At 34.9% G+C, this 23,078-nt stretch overlaps 1 protein-coding gene across 2 annotated transcripts in view; it reads left to right on the top strand.

Annotated features, from left to right (window-relative positions):
• The window catches only part of LOC149557485 (Calcineurin-like metallo-phosphoesterase superfamily protein), a 146,377-nt gene that overhangs the window by 48,045 nt on the left and 75,254 nt on the right, over positions 1-23,078 (top strand). Inside the window, exon 6 of one of the 2 annotated variants that reach the window (XM_089832136.1) lies at positions 13,227-13,352. The exons of the other annotated variant lie outside the window; for it this stretch is intronic. Coding sequence (XP_089688262.1) covers positions 13,227-13,352 — 126 coding nt within the window. The remainder of the gene's footprint in view (positions 1-13,226; positions 13,353-23,078) is intronic. 2 annotated transcript variants of the gene reach the window in all.

Raw genomic sequence — 23,078 nt, 5'->3', positions numbered from 1 at the left:
GAAAATCTCTTTCAAGAACTTATGGGCAATCTCAGGGGCTCTATCAGTTAAATTCCCTGGTATAAAATGAGCAACCTTTGTCAACCTGTCAACCACGACGAAAATAGTGTTGTTTCGGTTTCGTGTCATAGGTAATCCTTGTATGAAATCCATGGTTATTACCTGCCATTTCCATTCGGGTACTTCATTTGGGTGCAACAGGCCTGCTCGGTACCGATGTTCAGCTTTTACTCTCTGGCATTCCAAACATCCTACGACAAACTCAATTATCTTCCTTTTCATCCCCTTCCAGAAGTATAGAGGTTTTATATTAGATAGCATTTTTGTTACTCCCGGATGTCCTAAATATTGGGCCGAATGGAATTCACTTAAAATCAGTCTTCGGAGTTCAGGATTGTTGGGCACATAAATTCTGTGGTGATATCTCAATAATCCATCCTCTTCTAAGCTAAACTCAAAGTACTTAGGATCTTGTGGGTCTTTGACAACAGCTAGGCTGATCTCTACATAAAACTTATCACGTTCTAAATATCGTAAAATATGATCTCTTAACCTGAAGTCTATAGTAGCTATTGCCGAGATGTGTCTTCTCCGGCTTAGGGCATCTGCCACCTTGTTTTCCTTACCCTTAATATAACTTATGTTGAACTCATAATCTGCCAAGAATTCCAGCCACCTCCTTTGTCTAGCATTAAGATTTGGTTGGGTGAAAATGTACTTCAAACTATGATGATTAGATCTAAGCTCAAGGGGTATCTTGATTAAGTAATGTCTCCACATTCGCAAAGCATGCACAATTGCTGCTAATTCAAGATCATGGGGTGTGTAATTTTGTTCATAGTTTTTCAGTTTCCTAGATTCATAAGCAATAACCTGTTCATCCTATATTAACACACCTCCTAATCCTTCTCCGGATGCATCTGTTATAACTACGAATTGTTTTTATGGAGGTACCCTTAGAATAGGTGTTATAGTCAATTTTTCTTTCAAAAATTCAAAGGGTGATTGACATTTCTTTGTCCAAATGAATTTCTTTCCCATCCTCTGAGGCGAAGTGATTGGATAAGCTATCCTTGAAAAATTTCTGACAAACTTTCTATAGAACCTTGCTAACCCCATAAAACTCTTAACTTCGGATACATTCCTAGGTATGGGCCATTCCTTAATTGCTTTTATCTTTGCTAGATCTACTGCTATACCCTGGGTTGATATAATGTGCCCTAGATACTGAATTTCCTTTTGGTAAAAAGCGCACTTAGATAATTTTCCATATAGTTTGTGTTCTCTTAATCTTTGCAGAACTATCTCTAAATGCCTTTGATGTTCTTCCTCGTTCTTAGAATATATCAAGATGTCATCTATAAAGACCAATACAAACTTATCCAAACAATCCTGGAATATACTGTTCATTAAATTCATGAGAGCTGCTGGGGCATTGGACAACCCAAAAGGCAACACTGTAAACTCGTAATGTCCATACCTGGTTTTGAATGCGGTTTTATGTATATCCTCATCCTTTATTCGAAGTTGATGGTATCCTGATCTCAAGTCAATTTTTGAAAATATTGTTGCAACTTTCATTTGATCAAAAAGATCATCCATCCTTGGCAATGGGTACCGGTGTTTGCTGGTGACTTTATTGAGCATTCTGTAATCTATGCATAATCTCATAGTTTTGTTCTTCTTTCTCACAAACAGCATTCGGGCTCTCCATGGTGAGACACTAGGCCGGATCAACTTCTTATCTAGCATATCTTGAAGTTGGATTTGCAATTCCATTAACTTTGTAGTTGTCATTCTATATGGTGCTCGAGATATGGGTTTCGCTCCTGGTATCAAGTCTATGGTGAAATCAAATGCTCGGGAAGGGGGTAGTCCAGGAAGTTCTTCAGGAAATGCGTCTTGATAATTCTTTAAATAGGGATATTTTTCCTTGAAGGATTCCTTTAACTTTTCTCTGATTTCCCCATCTTCGTAAAGGTAGTCATCTCCATAAGTGGTGGTTTTTGGTTCCCTTGTGTCTTCAATCCTAACTGCAAAAATCTCACAACCCTTTCTCCCATATCTTTTAAGTTGCATTGTAGAAATCTGTTTAGATCTAATTTCATGCTTAATCCCTGAAATGCTTGTTGGTCTACCTTGATCATCCACGTTGTTTACAGTTTTGCCAAGACAATCTACTTTGGCCTTATGTTCACTGAGTTAATTGATTCCTATGATAATTCGCATGACCCATGAGGTGCTACATATAAGTTCAGTTCTATTGAAAAATTCGGGAAGTCAACTTGAGCTTCAAATAGGCATTGCTCTACCTTAGCCCTTGACTGGTTCACATATTTGACTGTCCATGGTTTTGCCATAAAATTAGATCTTTTTGGAAACCTACGTAGCAGTCTAGGTGATATAAAACATTCAGATGCTTCAGTATCAATTAATATGGACACAGGTTTCCGTAGATCTTACCTGGAGTTTCAATGGGGCCTATTTGTTGTTCTGCCTGCCTATTATCTAGAGCTGTGTGAATTCTTTGCTGAAAGACTTGCTATTGTGGTAAAGGTGGTCGTTGAGACTGGCTGATGTTGGGTTTACTGGGGCACTGCTTTATATAATGATCTCCTCCATAGTTAAAACATCCTCCTAGTGGTCCTCTCTTTTCATTATTCTTGTTGTTTTTGCTCGAATTATAATTGCTTTTGGTATCCTTAACTCTGTGGCCCTTTAACTCTGGTTTGTTGCTTTTGTAGTCCTTAAATTGCTTCTTCTGAGGTCCGAAATCAGCACCATCTGAATTCGAGGTTGTCTTCCTCTTGTTGTCTTGGATGGAGTCATCCTTTCTGATTTTGTGTTCTTGCCGAACAACCTTCTCTAGGGCTTCTTCCATAGTTTGGGGAGCGAGAGCATCAATAGCTCCTCCTATCCTATTGTTCAAACCCATGATGAATTTTCTCACCTTCAAATTGGTGTTGTGTTGATATGGTGGCACACATTTTAGCAAACGAGTGAACTTCTCCTAGTACTTATGTACTGACATATCTCCTTGTTTTAAGTTTTGAAAGTCTAAAAGCTTCTGATCATAAAAGGTTTACAGCAGCCAACGTTTCCGAAATATGTTCACAAACTTTTCCCAAGTGATCTCAGTGGTTCTAATGTTCAGTTCAATCTTGGTGTTTCCCCCCCAGGTTGTAGCTTCTCCGATAAAATGATATATTTCCCAAACTGCTTTTGAGGTTTCAGAGAAATTCCTAATCTCAAAATACTGTTCCATCTTAGTTAACCATGCTTCTGCTTTCTCTCTAGACTTGGAACCGGAAAACTTAGGTGGTTTTATTTTCTTAATGTCTGCTGATAAATCAGCCACTATCTCTTTCTTCTTTTGTTTCTTCGATTGCTTGGGAGAGGGAGTTTTGTTATGCTCAAAGACTTCTGTCTCCGCTCTAGGAGGTGGTGAGGTTTGAATTTCCTTGCAGTTCTACCCTATCTGGGCTGCCATTTCACTCATTCTTCTTTCCATGGTTTCTAACTTTAGTTGTGTTTCTTGTAAGATTTGGAGTAGCAATTCATTAGAAGATTGAGGGTTCTCACGTATTATATCTTGATTTACATTGTTCTCATTGCTGTTCATCTTTATGTTTATGGTTCCCACTTGTTAGTTTACAATTGTTTTAATCATGTGGAAAAAGAAGAGATCTAAAATGAAAAGTTTTACAACACATGATTTTCAAATAATTTAATTTATTTTTCTGTTGCTTCAGTTAGAGCAACCTTATTTACAAAATATTTCTCTATTGAGGATGTTTACATCAACATAACATTTAATCTTGCTTTGTAGCACTTAGTTTTGGTTCAATTTGGTACATATCTCGCACCATCCAGGATCTATGAAACTGTAAGAGAGGGTTGCCCTACCGAGCATTCCAGTTTTGAATCAGCTTGTTTCTATATGCTGCTTTGCTAGCAGGAGTCCACCTGACTCTTTCCTTTTTCATCCGCTAAATTGCTTGATTCAGAGTTTCATTATCTTGGGTATAGAACAACAGGTGTAGTCATATTTAATCATGTTTCTAATGAGATAGGGAAAGATGGGGTGTCAAGTCTTCTTGCGGGGTGTTTTATGTGCTAGCATCCTGTAGTCAATCTAGAATTCTTTCAGGTTTCAAGAAGGTAGGGTGCCCTAGATTCAGTGTCAAACTCAACGCTCTGATACCATATTTAACATACCAATTTTTCATAACCGTTGTAAAATAAATATTTAACTATCAACTAATCCCAATCATATGACAATGACTACCATTAACTAATTATAACTAGAAAGAAATAACTGCTACTTAAAACTATTTGTAATTAAAAAACTACGAATGTAAAGGAAATAATAAATGATTACATTGCTATCAATCTAACATGTTCATCTGTAAACAAAGTAGCAACTATAAGATTAAACATTTAATATATTCCTTTATATGATTCTAAACCATATGCTTCTATGATTTCGAAGGTAAAAGAACATACAAAAATGACGAAGAGTTCCTTTTATCTTGTTGTCCAAGCCTCGGCATTGGTGAGAGGAGAAGCATTGACATAGGTTTAACATCCCAACCATGGATCATATTTATCCCCTGACATCCTATCTTAATAGAACGACCCTCCTTACCTCAGAATCGGGCTTGGGATGTTCTTAAGTCTAGCCGTTTGAGCCATCTGGTGGTTTGAGTGTCCCATCAGTTATTACTAAATAACTGAAGCATCTGAACAAACAAAAAAAGATCTCATGATCAGCACATCTGCCTATTTCTACTTTGGCCAAGGATTTCAAATTGGGTTCGTAAACCTGATCTCCACCTCTCGACTTGACAACATGTTTCATCATTAGGACATGCATGAGCTATTTCATCATTAGGACATGCATGAGCTATTATATGTATTTTATTTCTTAGTTATCTGATTTCAATCTTGATTTTGTTTGCAAGTTAGATTTTACACCTCTTCACCAATCATTGGCCTTTCTGCAAGTTGAATTTCCTTGGTGTCAATATAATCCAATTCCATGCAAGGTAGCATGTTTAAGCTTTGCAACATTTGGATACCTTCCAAATTATCTGGGTTCAAAATAAAACTGAATCACTGGTGTGAACTCAGGGTATTATTGTTATTTGACAAAATCATAAATACTCCATACATATCAGCAGTGGTATAGTGGATTATCTCTAATATTACAGTTATAGGTTGCTTGATTATTTTCCTCAACGTCTATATTAACTAACTCATTTCACATGAACATGAAAGAAATAATCCGTTATCGGTTGGTACAACATATTTAATTAACTAACTCATCTCGCATGATCAGGAAAAAGAAACAATCTGTTAACAGTTGATACAATGTATATACTTAAGTAACTTGTTTCACATGACTAGGAAAAAGAAATAATCTGTTAGCAGTTGATACAATGTATATAATTAACTAACTTGTTTCACATGAACATGAATAATTCGTTAAACCAACAGTTATGATCAAATCAAAAATTAGGGCATGTAAGATAGACGTATCATTTCATGGATACATTCGCACCTTTTCTTTCATTATGGTTGCAACTTATTTGTCTTGAAGTGGCCGTAGTTATCATTAAAAATTGTTTCTTTATGTAATTGCAGCTTTTATAATTGTTTGTTTGCGTTTGACTAGGACAAATTAATATTTGTATTATGTAATCATTCAACCACAACATTCTCCGTTTCCAATGCTTTGTAATGCAATTACTTGTAGTTTATTTATCATTGTATTATTGGCCTTCCCGTGCCACGCTGTTGCTTATGTTTCACTTGGTATTTCTAACTTTTAACTACAATCACGTGAATTTTCAATCATGCTACTTCAAACATAAACTCCCGCTGCTTTCCAGTGCTTTGCTGCTTTGGCCATTCGCATCATTAGACATCCCACTTGACTTTGTTTTATCTTGCTATAGATTTCTGTGGTGGCGGTTCTGATGTGACTGTTTGCTGAAGATTTCAATACTCATAATTTAATGTTAGTATCCAGCTTTTGATCCTTAAAGGCTCCCAACTTGGTTATTGCTGCTGTTGAATATATCGTAGCCTTTCTTTATACTGCCGCTGCCTTGGTTTTTAAACAAACTGTAGCTGCTCATTGCTTTTGATACATGTAGAGGGGATACATGGTCATTGTATATTTCTTTATATAATCACCATCTCCTTCACATTCACTGTTAATCAATATTCAAATTACTTTGTAGATGTTCCTCACTAGATTCGACGTTTGTATTCAAAATTATTATCCACGTATGCTGCAGTGTTTTGCATCGCCACTATGTAGGTTCAAATGGCACCATTACTAAATTGTGATCAAAGCCCTCTAATGCTCCATCAACTATAAAACAATCTACCTCTTTTTCGAATTGTCTGACTTTGTTTTCCTTATATTTCTACTTACGGTGTGTTGACTGCTTCAAGAATGGTCTCTTTATCGCTGTTCATAACCTTACACATTATCGCTGCTGTGGATTATTATAAGTGACCGCTTACAACATTTAAGTCGTTGTAACTCTTATTCATTAATATTTTATTTATCGTTTGTACTTACATTTCAAACTCTATCTTTTCTTATTGATTCCTCCACAAACAAGTTTGTGCATTCCACATTATTGTAGCCTCTAATTCTCTTACATTTGCAGCCCGGCTCTGATACAATATTAAAGTGTTATCGCTGCAAATGTAATACACTGCTTCTAAATTTTGTGTGTTTGTAATGTCCCCTTTTTAGGACATTAGAAAATTTAAAGACATTCATATAATATTAAAATTGACTATGAAAGCGTGGATTAAAATTATAAAAGGTCAATTTAGTATTATAAAGTGGGCTAAAAGTGACAAGGAGAGATAAGACAAAAAGACAGGAAGGGAGTCGAAGAGTCACAACTTTGGGGATTTTAAAAAGGAGAGAGACTCATTCATTTGGGGATGCTTGGTTTATGATTCATATTGTAGTTTCTCTCTTGGGAGAGTTATTGGGAAAGCTTCAGCTTTCATCCAACAGGAGGACAAAAACCCTCGTGTTGGAAGACAGTGGACGCAAACCTATTGTCCGTGGAGACGTTACTTCAAGTGTCTCGCATGTGCTTACAGGTTCTTTTCTTAATATTCCAATCCGACTGTAGAGCTGTATTTAAGATTGGACTTTGAATAATAGTTATTGTATTGCTATTGTATAATGCAATAACATGTTTTAAGATATTTTATGAGAATCTACTGGTTTTATATCATTGGCTTATAATGCAACTTCATATGTTCAAGTTCTGAATTTTATTTTGAGGAAGAAATCGGGTAAATATCTATCAGGGGATATTTCAGTTTTCCAAATGCAGCGATCTCTCTTCCTTTATATTGAAAATGAGGCAAGGAGAGACATGTCCCATGAAGGGACATGTCTATTCATTATTATGAGATTAATATACTGACAATTGATTATGTAACTATATCTATATACATATAATAACTTTGAATCATTATTATATTAATTTCTCCTAATAGTATTTTAGATATATGTTTATATATGTATTATATCTCTGATAATAATAATAATATATATTATATATATATATATATATCTTCAATAGATTAGTTGCATAGGATTTATCTGACTGAAGCTACAAAACATCAACAAAAACAATTGTGAACTAAAAATGAAAATAGAAACTACCTAATAAACTAAAGATTAACTACGATAACCATTAAAGAAACATTATAATATTTTTAAATACTTTTGATATGTATGGTGTGAGCATGTGATATATTTTCTGAGTCGGGGATGAAAATTAAGTATGTGTTATTGATATTGGATACTTGCATAGTGGTTATCGAGAATCCTCTTATTTGTTTTGACTGATAGTGGTAGTTATTTCTCTTTCATCTCATGGTCTGGCATGTGTGATTGTGTGGTGGATATTTTTGGTGTTGCATATGTGACCAAGTCAGAATTGCTATGAGTCAAGCATGATATTTGAGTCGATCTTATTATCCAGGTGATGTTTTTGAGTTGAGTAAGTATTGATCCTAGCTGGGAATGAGTCGAGCAGATATTGAGTTGAGTATGTTACTAAATCAAGCATGTTATTTAATCGAGTAGGATGATAGAAGTAGTCAAGAATTATTTAAGGGAGTGGTGTGATTCTTACATGATGTTCTAAATGGTGACTGTGTTTCAAGAAGTATTATTGAGTTTAGCATTTGAGTTGGTGCTCAAACTGAAGTTGGTACTTCAACTGATCAGATTTGGTGCTTCAAGGAGAGTTGGTTCTCTCTTTAGTAATATGGTCTGGGGCCTATTTTTGTGAATGAACGAATGATTTTAATAATGTTTGCAAGGCCAACGAAGCCTATGAAATAACACACCCCAGAAAGGCTGCCAGAACATTAGGTGTTTTGAATCTGCTTCTTTAAGTCAACTCTTCGAGAATGAATTTTGATCACAATGTTTGCTGTCCTGTCTAGCTGTGATTCTTTAAAAAGAGTACCTAAATTGGTAGCTTCTAGAATATCCTCATATCTAGACTGAATGCCATTGTATGTTGGGCATTCCATGATTAAATGCCACTTTGTCTCTACTATTCCTATGTTGCAAAATAAACATATTCTCGTCTCACATTCTTCTTTAGGTATCATTGATCTATCCGTTTCACACCTCAGATGATGAGAACTTTCCCTAAGCTATGCTTTTAGCATTTTAGCTCTCCATTTGATATTTGCTCCTATATATGCCTTCTCCTCATGATCTCCCGTGGGATGAAATTGTTTGATATAATAATCTTTTTTGCACCCATTTTGTTTTGCCCATATGAGACTCCTAAATTTTCCCTTCACAAACTTTTTTATTCCATCATTATTATTCAGACATTCATGCATATTAACATTCTAATTTCCCATCCATTTGACATTTTGTTCTATCCGCATGTTCTTTCTTCTGTCAAGTCTTTCCTCTAGGATCAATTTCGGCCATTGATGTTTTTCCATACCTTGGGTTTTCTTTAGATAGCTTTGTAATTGAACAATTGTCAAGGCCTCTAAAGGGAATATGCCTATTTCTGCTAATAATATTTCATAGTTTTTAATTTTGAGGCTACTGATGATTAAATGTTTTTGGATTCTTTCTACTTGCCTTCATTTCTGATTTAATGTGCTGCTGCTCCGAATCTTACATCTATAGAGAATGACCGAGGTAACTGGCAAACCAAAAAACCTCTTTTTAGTATTCCAATCCCATGTTTACACATTCCTACATCTATTTTTGTAAAGAATATAGTGGTTTCCATCCTTCCTGAGTTCTTTTTGCCCTACATGTTTCCCAACTAAGTTTGTTGTGGAAGCAATCCCAAATACTTGTACTCATCCACAATCTCAAGAGGATTGTCAAAAACGAATGTATTTTTGTGTCCTATTTCTTTTCAAAGAGAAGATCATCACTTTGGTTTTGCTAGTGTTCACTTGCATTCAAACCTCATGACAAAATGCATCAAGTTCCTTCAAGTGTTCCTTTAAATCATCAGTTGTTTTCGCAATTGAAATGAGATTATCCACAAGTAGGAGTAGCTTTATCACGTACTTAGCTACTTGAACCCCATTACCATTATTCTTGTTTAACCATTTTTCTAACTTCTCGATATACAACTCAAACAAGGTTGGTAAAAGGGGGCATCCTTGTTTGACACCTATATCTCTGCCATGACATCCCATCCATAGGTCTGATTTTAGCCATGACTTGCTTATATAGCCTATGTACCGTGAATTTTAAGTTCTTCCATTCTATCCCACAACTTGTCTCATGGGACTATGTTAAAAGCCTTTTTATAGGCAACAAAGCATCAAAAGGCCTCCTTACTTTGTGTTTTCCATATTTTTTTAACGAAGAGTCTAAGAGTAACCCTATGATCAAAAGTGGAATGTTTTGGTCTGAAACCAGCCTGCCCTTTAGCTTTGCTACCTTTTGTTTCAGCCCATTTTCTGATTTTGCATTCATCTATGCTACCAAAGAGCTTCCCCAAAAGTGGATTAATCATAATAGTGCAATAGTTTGATGGGTTATCTATGTTGCCACTTTTGTGGAGTGGAATCACAATGCTAGTTATCCAATATCCAGAAAATCCATCTTTATTGACATCATTAAAGATATGATATATATGAGGTGCTAGGACGTCGATGCCCCATTTCAAATGTTCTGCTTGCAGCCCATCAATATCTTGGGCTTTTCCCCCTGCCAATCTCTTTATGCCTTGAAAGATATCTTCAATTTTGAAAAGATCATTTATGACCTTGATTATTGGTGGTCTATGTTTTATCCTTCTCACACTAATAACATTTTTGCATATTCTAACCATTGGGACCCCGTGATATTTACTTCCTCTTTTGCTGCAACTCTTTCCAAAATATTTTGGGGTTTTGTTTTCCAAGAGCAATTGGCTCCATCCTTCACATATGTTTCTTTTTTACCTCTTAACAACCTTTCGTACTCTTTGTTGTTTTCTTGTTCTCTTTCTCAGATTTCTTTTAGCTAGCTTGCACTCATCATCAAAACCAAGGGTTTGCCGGAAAAATATTTTTTGCCTCTTTTTTGGGTTTAGTTCTTTTGCACTTTCCTGTTATAATCCCTGCTTGTTTGATCGAAGAATTCAAACTTGGACTAACAGAATTTCGTGAAACAGTTGGCATGTAACCCAGATATTAAGACCTGGTACCACTGATATTATCCGAAACTCTAGGGGTAATACACATTCAATTTAAACAAATATGTATATTAAAGAGTAGTGTTGAATCCAAATGCTATTCTGTTTACCAACTTGCTGTTATAACAGTAATTACAAATGCAAATACCAGATGAGGAAAGATATTCATATGAATTGGACTAATTTCTTACTGTTTCATAATAAATCAGCTTGCACATTTACAGATAGATACGAACAGACCTATGGACATGGCATCTTACTCATTCAGAATTCAAAACACAGTGACCACATGTACGTTCATTGGCATATGAGAAAAGGAAAGTTTTAATGCAATGACATGAACCTGGAGTTTAGCTTGTGAGGGCCGACTGTTCACGTGACCTGGTGTATGTGAGTTACCGCTGGCTGCTCCTTCAATGGTGCCAAACTAACTGAAGCTCTCTATCCTTGACACGGAATCAAGATAGCTGTTGCCGTGATTTGCTTAGGCTCCCATGACCCATGTTGCTATCTCTGGGACTTCAGTGATGTTATTACTCCCAACCTGCAGACCATCTTACTTGTGATTCATCAAAACTGCCTTCGAAGGTGAGAGAAGGAGAATGTCGGAAGTCTGGTGAGTCTATGGATGATGTCCCAGTCTGGGTTGATGAACCCGATAGCTACTTGCTCACGTGAGCTGTCTGCTGTAAGTTGCCTTCCAAATGTCGTTGAATAGTCACCCAATGTCCACGTCCTCCCAACTCTATTCTGGCTGTCCTTACAGTCCCGGAGCTGGTATAATTACTGTTTCTAATGTATGGAAGAAAGTTAATGCGTCCTACTACTATTCCAACTCATAAGTCAGCAGATAACTTACTTCCAATTCTGAAGCCAATACCACACTTCTTGTTGCCAATTTCTTGCCTGAACTTGTATTTTGTTCCTAATGAGGGGCTGGGGTGACGTCCAACTTCCTCAAACAACTCGAGGGGTTTCGTCCTCAGAGTTACCAGTCACATTAAAGCAACCTCTTTTGCAGCAATATGTTAATATATCTCATGATGATAATTTGAAAGCAAAAGTGTGCTTTTATAACCTTGAAGTGAGGGAAGGTGTGAATAACAAAGCAACGTGGGATAAAAGCCTATTTTGTCTTTTAGTCACTTAAGTCATTTTTGTCATAAAGTGACTTCTAAATGATGAAGTACTTATAAATCAACCTAATAGAGTAAAGTGACTTAACCTTAGGAGCTCCCACTTAGATATATTCCCCACTGAAACCAAATATGTCCCTGTGATTGGCTGGCATCCTCAAAACAATGCCGTTAGCCTATCTGGATGGAGAGATAGACCAACTAGCCGCCATTAGGTCTAGCGCGAAGAAGGGGACATTACATTTCCTAATGCCTTGTGAATTAGAGGAACTGAGGTATCTTTGTTTACATTTAGCTGTTCTGTGTGTTCAAATTTCCCCCCTCGGAGCTCCAAATCAGCCCTATAAGAGCATCTTCAAATATTTTCCAATTTCCTTGTGTCATTAGAATTTTTCCAAGAAAGGGTGCTTTCTTTTGACTAAGACGAACTTGCTAATGATGGAGCTAACGACAAATGATAGCTAATGACGTGCCGATGTTTTTCCACAAGAAATTCGATGTTTTCGTCCCGATATTTGCATTCTTCTATAATTCTCTGTTTTATGCAGTCTCATGTATTTAAAAGTATAAAATACTGATTCTTATGATTCTTACCCACCCCCGCCTACCTTCCCTTCCATCTCTCAGTATTTTCTGTGTGCTCTTCAAATAATTCTTGTACAGATGTACTTTATCAATATGTAGACCTGTAGTTAGATGGTTAGATCTTCTTTTTGGTTCTTTTTGCAGTAGAAAATATCTTGTTTATTTCCTGATCATGCATGTTTTCATTTACATTTATCACCTTAATATTTTTTTGATCTGATAAGTATCAGTTCACAGTGATGCTAGAGTCATTTGTTAATGGTTTATACAAGACATGATGTGCTTGGTCTTTGTGACCCCTTTTGATCATACAAGGTTGCACATAGAATTATAATTTCAACATCAATTTGTAGATTATTCTATTATCTGTCTGCAAGTATGGTTTTTGGTACTTCTATAGAATGCATGTGTGCTAGCTTGTCAGCATGATTGTGTCGTAGTTCTAAACTTCTAAACATCATTGGAAAGGTAAGTCATCCATATTTTAGTTCTTGTGGGTAGATCAGATTCTTTAATACTTTTTCCTTTGTAATACAATTACTTATTACATGCATGGATGCTTTCTTAGAAACTAGAGCTTGAGTGAAGAAACAATGCTTGTATACTCACCAAACTCAGTGTAAGGAATAAAAGATCTGGATGAATTTTAACCAACAATGTGATTTAATTAATATCAAATGTAGTCAGTTGGAGGTTCATTACATTCAAAGAAAAAGTGTAGTTTCTTTATCTAAGAAAATTGCATGTACAAGTTCTGAATTCACTCATATTTGTTCAGTCTTGGCAAGGAACATGTTGGATATGATCGTTTAGACTTCCCGCAACTCAAGCTAAGTGTGGTTGGTGGCCGTCCATTTTCTTGCGGTGGGAAAAAAATCTTTTGTGAAAGTCTGATTGCTAAAAGGTTTGGTGGTTCAATACTGAACTTTAGTTGTCTCTGATTGAAGACTACTTTGAATAGCTTCTGTTCTATGTTGACATTTCAGTGAATTGCTTTAATTGGAATATCTGTATTTGAATAAATGTAGACTCCATAAAAGGGAGTCTTTCTTACTTAACTGCTTGACAAGCTTCCTTCTGTTTTTTCAAGCATATATTTGGTTACAAAGTTTAAGCTATTTACTACCCATCAATATGCATATGGTCGCCGGTTGCAAAATATGACCAAGGGGTCAAAGCTGGAAATGGATTATTCAAAAATATATTGTAAAGAATCCAATGCTATCAATATTCTTTGTCAAATCCTACTTTAATAATGTTTTATTAGTAATAATTAAAGCAATTCAAAATATAATATAAATGCCTACCCATGTACTACTGCAGCTAATAGTTGTATTGTCCTTGAGAGGTTGTCTATCTTCCTTATTTTCTTTGTTGAGTATTTATATTATATTTTAATTTTTTAAGGAATTAACCTATGTTCTTCTATCATCTCCAGATGATCTCCATGACTAGTCATTACACTATTGGCATTTTCCCCCATTTATCTTGGTAATGAAGTACTTGTGTGCTATATTATTTCTGTAACAAACGGATTTTCATATCAAAATAAAGAACTAATATCTGATTTCACATAGAAATGAAAGAGTTTTCTTCAACCAACTTTCGAAACAAAACATTCTTAAATCCTTTTCATGAGACATTAACCAATTTAACTACTAACTATTAATTGAGATAACCATTCAATTGAAATAACTGAAATAATGATTAAATGCAGTAAATGAAATATGATTAACTGAAGTAATTGAAATAACGATTAATTGAAGTAACTGAAATAACAATAAACTGAACTAACTGAAATAACGATTTCCTATTTTTCATATAGTAAAGTAATTACATGATCAATTACAAGAGGAATATAATTGCATTAGGAATGGAAAGAAGAAACATACAAGAAGTACTGGTGAGTCTTTAACTAGTTGTGCAAGCCTCGGCTTTCAGTAAGAGGAGAAGCATTGACTTAGGCTTAACCTCCCAACCTCGGACCATATTCATCCCCACACAATCTATTGAATCGAAAGACCCTCCTTACCTCGGGATCAGGCTTGGGGTACTGCTAGTCCAGTCATCTAAGCATTTCCGGTGTTTAGAATGTCCGCATTGTTATGGACGGACATGTCTGAATAACTGACACTACTGACATCAAGTGATCATAGTTGGCAAACATGTGTTTAATGACCTTGGCCAAGGTTTTTGGATGGGTTCAATTACCCGATCACTGCTCGACTTGACAATAGGGGAACAATAAATATGAACATGCATGAGCTATTAAATGATTTTCCTTTTTATAATAATATATAATTGTTATATCTGATTCTGTTTCCATGTTATTGTAGATTTTTTTATCACCTCTTCACCTCTTCCTTGGCCATACAGTCGGGTGAGTCCCCGGTGTTTAAATCTCAGAGTAAACCAACTCAATCTGCTAATCCTTAGTTAGTGTATGATTAATTACATATTCAGTATATCTTAGCTTTTATGGCTTGAGGAAACAATTCTAAGACTTGCAAAAGTATAATTTGGTTTTGACTTACAGAAATAAAAGAAAGATGCTTGGACTCAACATGACAATTTGTCTTTACTCAATATGGGAAGATGAGTCTCTTTGATATTACAATGCAAACTTGTCATGGACGTACTCCCTTCTGCAATAATTTAGAATGCAGAAATAAAAGAATGAAGATGTATCACTCAGAATAGAAGTGACCACTTAGCCTGGTCTAACGTAATACAAAAACGTGAGCCTTGGCTTGATGTTTAATAGCCGATTCCCTCACAAAAGCAATTCGTATGCAATATCATAATGTGTTTGATTTCCGCCTTCGACAAGGGTGTAGAAACAAGGAGTAAAACTGTGGAAGGAAAATGCAGGAGTAAAACTGTGGAAAGAAAATACAGGAGTAAAATCGTGTGGAGGCAAAAATACTATATCCGACTTCTCTGGCTTCCAAATATATGTAAAGGCATTTGATTTCTCAAGGCTTCCAAGAAGCCGTAACTCTTAAAGAAATGTTTTGCCTTTTTGGACAACGATGTAAGATGCCAAGTGTGCATTTCGGTTTTAAGTAAAGAATTGAATAAATAAAGAAAAGAATTTGAAGGATATGAATCAAGGATAAATTATAATATATTTATCTACTTGCACGTAGATGTATTTATAAGATTGGCATCATATTATATGTTTTTATCCAAGTTTGTAACTTTTATTATGTATCTAAATACATGCTTTAATTGGAAGATTATTTTATCTTCTTATACATGTATTTAAATGTACGTATCAAATATAATCTTGTATAAAAATTATATTATGATGTCACCTTTATTTCTATATCTATTTGCACATACATAAATATGTGTTACAATGAAATGATGAAAATGTCAACCATAAGCCGTTAAAGGTATGTATTTTAATTAAGTTAATATCATTAATGTTTTTAATGTTTATTTAATAGCTCATGTGTGTCCAAATAATTGTAACCTGCTATACAAGTGGCTAGGTCCTTACCAAGATAGTTAGAGGTCATACCTATCAACCAAATAAGTGGACTAAGATAGTACCCCATTCCGTTGATCCCCTTAAACAATGCTTCTCCCATTCGTCTTCTCTTGCGATCACTCATGCAACATTTCCCACAATAATAACACTTTCCATGATATTTCCATAATAACATTTAACGTAGATATTAGCAAGGAGTTTAATTATTAACCATAATTCCGAAACCAAAGAACTGCTAACTACTACCATCATCATATAACAAATAATGGATAATGACCATCATCATTAAACAATTAGACAAATAATGAATACAATGGATATAATTAACTACGCTTTTCACATGATTATGAAGAAAATCCATTCAATTCAATGGCTATAATTAAATTTAAATTAGGTCAAAATTCGGGATTTAACAATTTCTTGATTTCATTTTCCAATAAGAAGCATATCTAGAATCCTCAAGTCTAGAATAAATTCCAAGTTGAAAAGGTGGATTGAAGAATGAGTAAATGAAGCATAAAACTCATTTGATCCATAGAAATGATTCACTACATGAAATCAAATCAAATCTCTAGACATCCTAATATGTGAACAAATACAATACAACTATTTATTGGAACTGAAAGATGACACAAATTGGTTGGGACTGACCTAAGGGCAAGCTAAAAACCATGAACTGGTTCTACCACTAGATAAAAAAACAAATGGCCAAGGAGACTCTAAACCTTACCAATCAACAAACCAAAAATGATCCAAAGATAAAAACTAACTAGCTGAATAATTTTATAGGCAGGGAAACTAGATACCAAACCCGTTTATTTAACATGGTAATAAAACACCTCAAATCTTAGGGACAGTCATCATGTTGTACACACGAAATCTGTAAAACAAGGATGTTAAAATATTCGAGAGAAACAAAACAACTCAATAAATGGGTCTGGTTCAAAAGAAGATGAAATTTCAAAAAAATTTGGGGCTCCCTTGTTTATGTTGATAATTGTAGTTTAAGAAGGTAAGTTAGAAGCAGAGTTCAAGTAGGACTCTAGTTTGAGGAAGCAGAGTTCAAGTAGGACTCTACTTTATGGAAGTAGACTTCAAGTAGGACTCTGCTTTTTCCAATTGCTGTTATGAAAGAAAGCCAAGGGTTGAAGTAGAATTCAAATATCTTTCTCAAGAGGACATTGCGAGAGAAAGTCAGAGGAGATATCTGATTTTCAGAAGGGCAGAAATGAGAAAGTTTACTGCCGTTAACAGCAAAGGAGAAGGTAGCAATACCGAGTATATAGGTTTTCTGTTTTGTTGTAACTTGTTTCAGAGCCATTTTCCTATGCACTAGGAGCTCTTGTAAGTTTTGAAGTTATTTTGAATGATGAACTGATTGAAGAGCATAAATGCTGTGTATGATTGTGCTTTTCTTTTCTAGTTTTCTGCTGCTTTATTTCATTAAATAAATCTAGTTGTGTAAATCTAGATCTGATTTATTTACCTAGATATTAGATTTAGGAAATGAATAGTTTATTGAACAAGGGGCATGTTGGGTCACAACACCTTTTTTGGGGGTCCGTAACTGTCAACTTTCAATTTTTGCAATTTAGGATAAAATTTTGCTTTTCTCCTTCATTTGTGTGTTTTAACTTTTTACAGTCCAGATGCAAATTGTATTTTTTACTCTTTTTGCCTTTAAGATGAATATTGTACTTTTGAGCTTTGCTTCCTTTTTTTATTCCTGTTTTTATATCTCAGTCCAAAATTTATTTTTCCACCTCTACACTCTTTTAGTTTTGCACTTTATGCTTTCCTATTCAAATCACAATTTTTACCATTGATTGAATGCTTCTGATGCAAGGCCACGATTGTGCTTTTTTAGCTTGTTTTGCCTATTTGCAATTTTTTTGCGAGAATCATGAATTATCAAGTTGACTATCAATTTGTCATCTAGAAATTATCAGTTAGAAATTGTTCCTTTCCCCTTAATTGTCAATTTCATTTTCATCTCTAGTTATAAAATTATGAATTCACCTTGCCTATCAATTTCACTCTTATTTTGTTTGTTGTAATTTTCTTGTTTGAGATTCGTTTTTGCTCCATTTGAAGCAGGGCATGGGTACTTGAAAGTGAGAGATTATATGGAGAGAAGGCCAAAACTTGCATTCAAAAATGAGTTGGAAGAGAAAATTCTATAAGCATACAAGAGGTTTGGTGATTCCTCTTAGGTTGCATGTTATGAATATTATGAGGAACAAAGAATCCCTTTGAATGTGACTGCACTTGGCGAGAACTATCTTTAGGTGTCGAGGCCTATATGTTTGGGCCAAAACAAGGGCCTGTTTCATTAGAGTTTGAGGTTGTAGGCAAATTCATCACAACATTAAGTGTCTTGGTGGTCTTTTTTTTTTTCTAATTTCTTCTCATGCATAGCAAGGGAGACCTTCATCTTTTATAAAATTTTTAGTTGTACCAAATTACACAACTACAGGCCTCAAGTGAAAATTCATGTTAAGGATTATTTAAGGCGATATATGCCTTATTTCATCTGCAAACAACAATAAATGCATACAGACATCCTTGCCTTCGGAATTGTGCCATGCATACATGTGAGATCTTTATGATTGCCATCTCTATCAACAATATTAGAAGTCCTAGCAAAAGTTTTTTAAAATGCAAAATTGTTAACACTATGTAGTTAGTGTACAACACCTATAACAAAGCTTGATAATATTGATTGTCTGAAAATGTATTAATTGTCCGTATAAATTGGTTGTCACTCTCAAGTAGTTCTAAGTATTAGTTGGCTGAGGATTGTGTTCCTCTTGGCAACATTCAGGTCCTTTAAATATGTTGCATATTGTCAGGAAGGTAGTATGTTGTAGTTGGGTGAACTGTAATGCTTTGCCAACCATCTTTGGTCTTTTTCTTTATAATCACTTCATGAGCAAATAAAGACACATTTTACTCCTGTATCTAGTACACTATCATCTTTATTATCGTTCGTGCATTTAATTTATTCATAGCAGGAAACACACTGTCTAGCTCTATAATAAAGAAGAAACACAAAAAAATTAAGGATTGAAACTCCTAGTGTTTGAACAAAACAAAAATAAAAGAAAAACTTGTAAAAATATAAATAAATGAACAAAAGAAGAGTTACACGCCTTTCTAATTTAGCTAATGTTTTTGTTGAATCTATTAAGTCCATTCCAAATGAGTCTGAATCAACTAAAAACCAAAAGAATGAAGTCAAGAGCACAGAACATGAGTAAATTCTAGAAAAGTGGGTCTTTTAATTATTTTTGGATCTGGTTTGAATTGGATTTGAGGTCCAATTTGGTGCACCATGGATAAATAGAGGTTTACTCTTGATAGAGTATTGGTCTTACCCAACACTAATAAAACTGCTATCAACACACTCAAACTTCACACAATCACTTTGAAAAGAGTATATATAAGTTTGCTAATTGTATTAGACATTAATAGAATCCTGGGTGACCCTCTCCCGGATCTACCTATAAGTCTTGAAGAATCCCAAGTGACCAGCCAATGACGTGTCATGGATGTCCTCAGGATCAATTCCTTGAGGCTTTGAAGGCATTAAATAAATTTTATTCTTATAGAAGATCAACACACCAATCATTGAATACCTGTCATTCTAAGTAATGCTCTATCAGTCTCCCTACCCACAGATCCTTTGCAAATTCTGTGGTGATTCCCTCCAATCAGCTGATATTTCCACTAAGGAACATATATGTGGCCTCTGTGCGAGTGTATCCTCTACTACATTTTTTTTCCTTTGACATATTTAATGCCAAAGTCATAAGCCTGCAATTTAGTGATCCATTTTTGCTACTTATCTTTAAGATCCCTCGGCCTCATAATTTGTTTAATGTTGTTATGGGTTGCTTTAGTCTCAAATCCGCCTCCCACCAGTTAAGACCTGAATTTGGCCATTGGATACATGATAGCCGACATCTCCAATCATAGATAGAATAGCTCTTCTCTACCCCTCTCAAATTCTTGCTCTCATACATTCTGCTGTGATTTTCCTGCATCAAAACTGCACCAATCCCATTTCTTGAAGCATTACACTATAGCTCAAATGGTTTGTGTAATGTTCCCTTTTTGGGACATTAGGAAATTTAAAGACATATTCATATAATATTAAAATTGACTATGAGAGCGTGAATTAAAATTATAAAAGGTCAATTTAATATTATAAAGTGGGTTAAAAGTGAAAAGGAAGGATAAGACGAAAAGACAGGAAGGGAGTCGAAGAGTCACAACTTTGAGGATTAAAAGGAGAGAAACTCATTCATTCGGATTATGCTTGGTTTATGATTTAGATTTCAATTTCTTTCTTGCGAGAGTTATTCGGAAAGCTTTAGCTTTCATCTAGCATGAGGATGTAAACCCTCGTGCCGGTAGATAGTGGACGCAAACTCATTGTCCATGAAGACGTCACATCAGGTGTCTCAGGTGTGCTTACATGTTCTTTCTTAGTATTCCAATCTAACTGTAAAAATGTTTTTAAGATTGGACTTTTGAATGCTAGTTATCGTATTGCTGATGTATGATGCAATGGTATATTTTAAGGTATTTTATGAGAAGCTTACTGGATTATATTGTTGGTTTATAATACAACTTCATATGTTTATATTCTGAATATTATTTTGAGAAAAAATTGGGTCAATATCCATTTGGGATATTTCAGTGGTATCAGAGCATTGTATCTTGCAACTTGTGAGGTTTTAGAAATAAATACAGAATCTGCGAGTTTGGTAAAGCTTTATCAACAAGAAAATTTGTAAGAAGCTAGATTAAGTATCCACTAAATAGTTAGTATTGTCTTTTGTCTAAGAAATTATATTTGAATATTGTTCTTAGAGCATTAAAGGTGGAACATGATTATTGAATTTAAAATATATTTTTCCGTGGTGTTTACCAGGAAACTGGGTGACAATGAATACATATGTATTTGAGGAATATATTGGGGATATTTCAGTGGTACATAGTTGCAGATATACATATAGAGTAATGAGTATCTTCGGTTTTGAAATTCCTATTAGAATCAGAGAGAAAATTTCAAAAAAGTTTTATTAGAGTTGCCTTGTTTATTTTTGCACATTATTGATGCACTTTGACAATTTGAGCTAAGGATCTTATATATGATAAAAGAAGATAAAAGTAATATTAATATTGCTGGTATCATCCTCTAAGGGAGTTTCTCTGTCTAAGATTTACAGAAAGTTAGCCTTGTGTAGGACTGTGCTGAGGAGGAACAACAATATTTAAGTTCATAAATACTTGGCAAGAATATTTGCATAGGCCATCTTTTCATTTCAAATTCTGTGCAAAAACAAAATCCCTATAGTTGTCAGCGATAGATCTTTTCGGGCTTAATACTTCAGAGACCTTTCCACAAGCCACAATTATTTTAAAGTTTTGGGCCTATTCTTCAATCTACGAAAGATTTGAAGGAATTGTTATTTTTGTTGTTGTCGTGGAAAGATACTTAGTCGGAAATTGAGATAGAATATTTGGAGTGAGCCGTGAGTTTATCAGAAATAGGAGTTGTTTGCTTTCATCAGAGCTTCTACACTATATTCATATAGTTCAAATGATCTTGTTGCAATGTGAATGAATTGATTTGGAGAAATTGAATGGATGTCGATACATTCTATAGCAAAGAAAGCTGATCGAAATATATTGAGGAATCACTGGAGTTAGAGGAGTTGAGTTTACGTGTAAGGAATGGATAAGAATATTGGATGAATGACTAAGTGTTACGAGGTAATATGTTGATGGCTTTTTGAAGTTTAACGACAACCCTAGAATATTTTTCGTAAGATTTATTTGCTTGTTCATCAATGGGGATTCAAATAATTGCCAGAATTCCAAGGCATCGAGAATAATTAGCACAAATCCTGTGACTTTTATTATTTTTCAGGGTGTATATTTTGACGGAATGCAGCTAATCAAGCGCTACAAGATTTTTATCCCTGTCATCGTAGTTGGAAGGAATATTTTGTGAGCACTTACTATTGTCGTAATGTACAAGAAGAAAATTTGAGCTAAGATATAATTACACCTAGATTAGCATTACACTCAAGTGATTACATTAGCGTTATTAGGTAAGGAATAACCATCGATTAGAGATGATCTTTGCACGCAGAGACTATCTTGAAAGGTCAATCTTTTCACAATATGAGTGGTTACAAGTTAGGAGCTGTTTCCTAAGTTAAGCGGTGAATGGAGGGTTGTTATCTTAGACAATAAATTTGGACAAGGTTAGAAACCATGGTAATGTGCGTTTTTCTAGAATAAGTAAGGTTGCCAAGTCAGAAACTGTAAGCAAGTGGTTGATGGCAAAGTATTAAAATTGAGTTGGAAATGATTGTTATAGTTTGCAACAGAAGGCAGTTCAAAACCCAAATGGAAGAAACTTTGCAAGTGTCATAATACCCATGCATTCTTGCAGAAGCTAATTTGACGAGAAGTGTGGAGTCATTTGGTAATGCTCCTGACAAAGAGTAAGGGATAAGTGGATGATTACTATGAATATTATAAGACTCAATTGTCATGCAAAAACGACATTTAATCCACTCCTTAGATAACCTGATGCAACAGAGGTGAGATGGAAGTATTTTAGAATGAAAAGATATAACTTGTCTGACATGCATGGAATTATTTTCAAGCTAGGAAAGGTGAGTATAAGGGATGTGAATTTGGATGTCGCATGACTGGAATCAGGACTCAAGATTTTGTATATCGTGAATTTATGTAACCATCTTTGGGTATGAATGTAGACTCACGATTATGTTTATTCAAAGGTTGTGAATGCATTGCTGGGAGATTATTGTGAGGATGGGAATTGAAAATATGAAGTGTCGCACGCACAATATGGAGCAACAATGATCGAGAAGTAGGCAACAGATGAGAGTTCCAGGTGGAGACATATCTGGACAGAGGTCCAAAGTGGAGCAAACGAAACTCAAAATATTAGAAATAAGTCTGTTGTTTCAGATTTGCAAGCACGAAGGTAACATAAGTAATCAAGGTTATCGTTGTTCAAAGATCCGATGTTGTAGAGGGTGGGAAAGATAAACAGAAGAGTTGATGTGCTCCTATTACCGTATCAAT

Source organism: Cupressus sempervirens, chromosome 5, assembly GCF_028749045.1.
Source record: "Cupressus sempervirens isolate cs-2001-9-10 chromosome 5, ASM2874904v1, whole genome shotgun sequence".
NCBI classification, from domain to species: Eukaryota; Viridiplantae; Streptophyta; class Pinopsida; order Cupressales; family Cupressaceae; genus Cupressus; species Cupressus sempervirens.
Note: the sequence above shows the minus strand (reverse complement) of the source record. Positions and strands in the feature narration are given on the sequence as shown.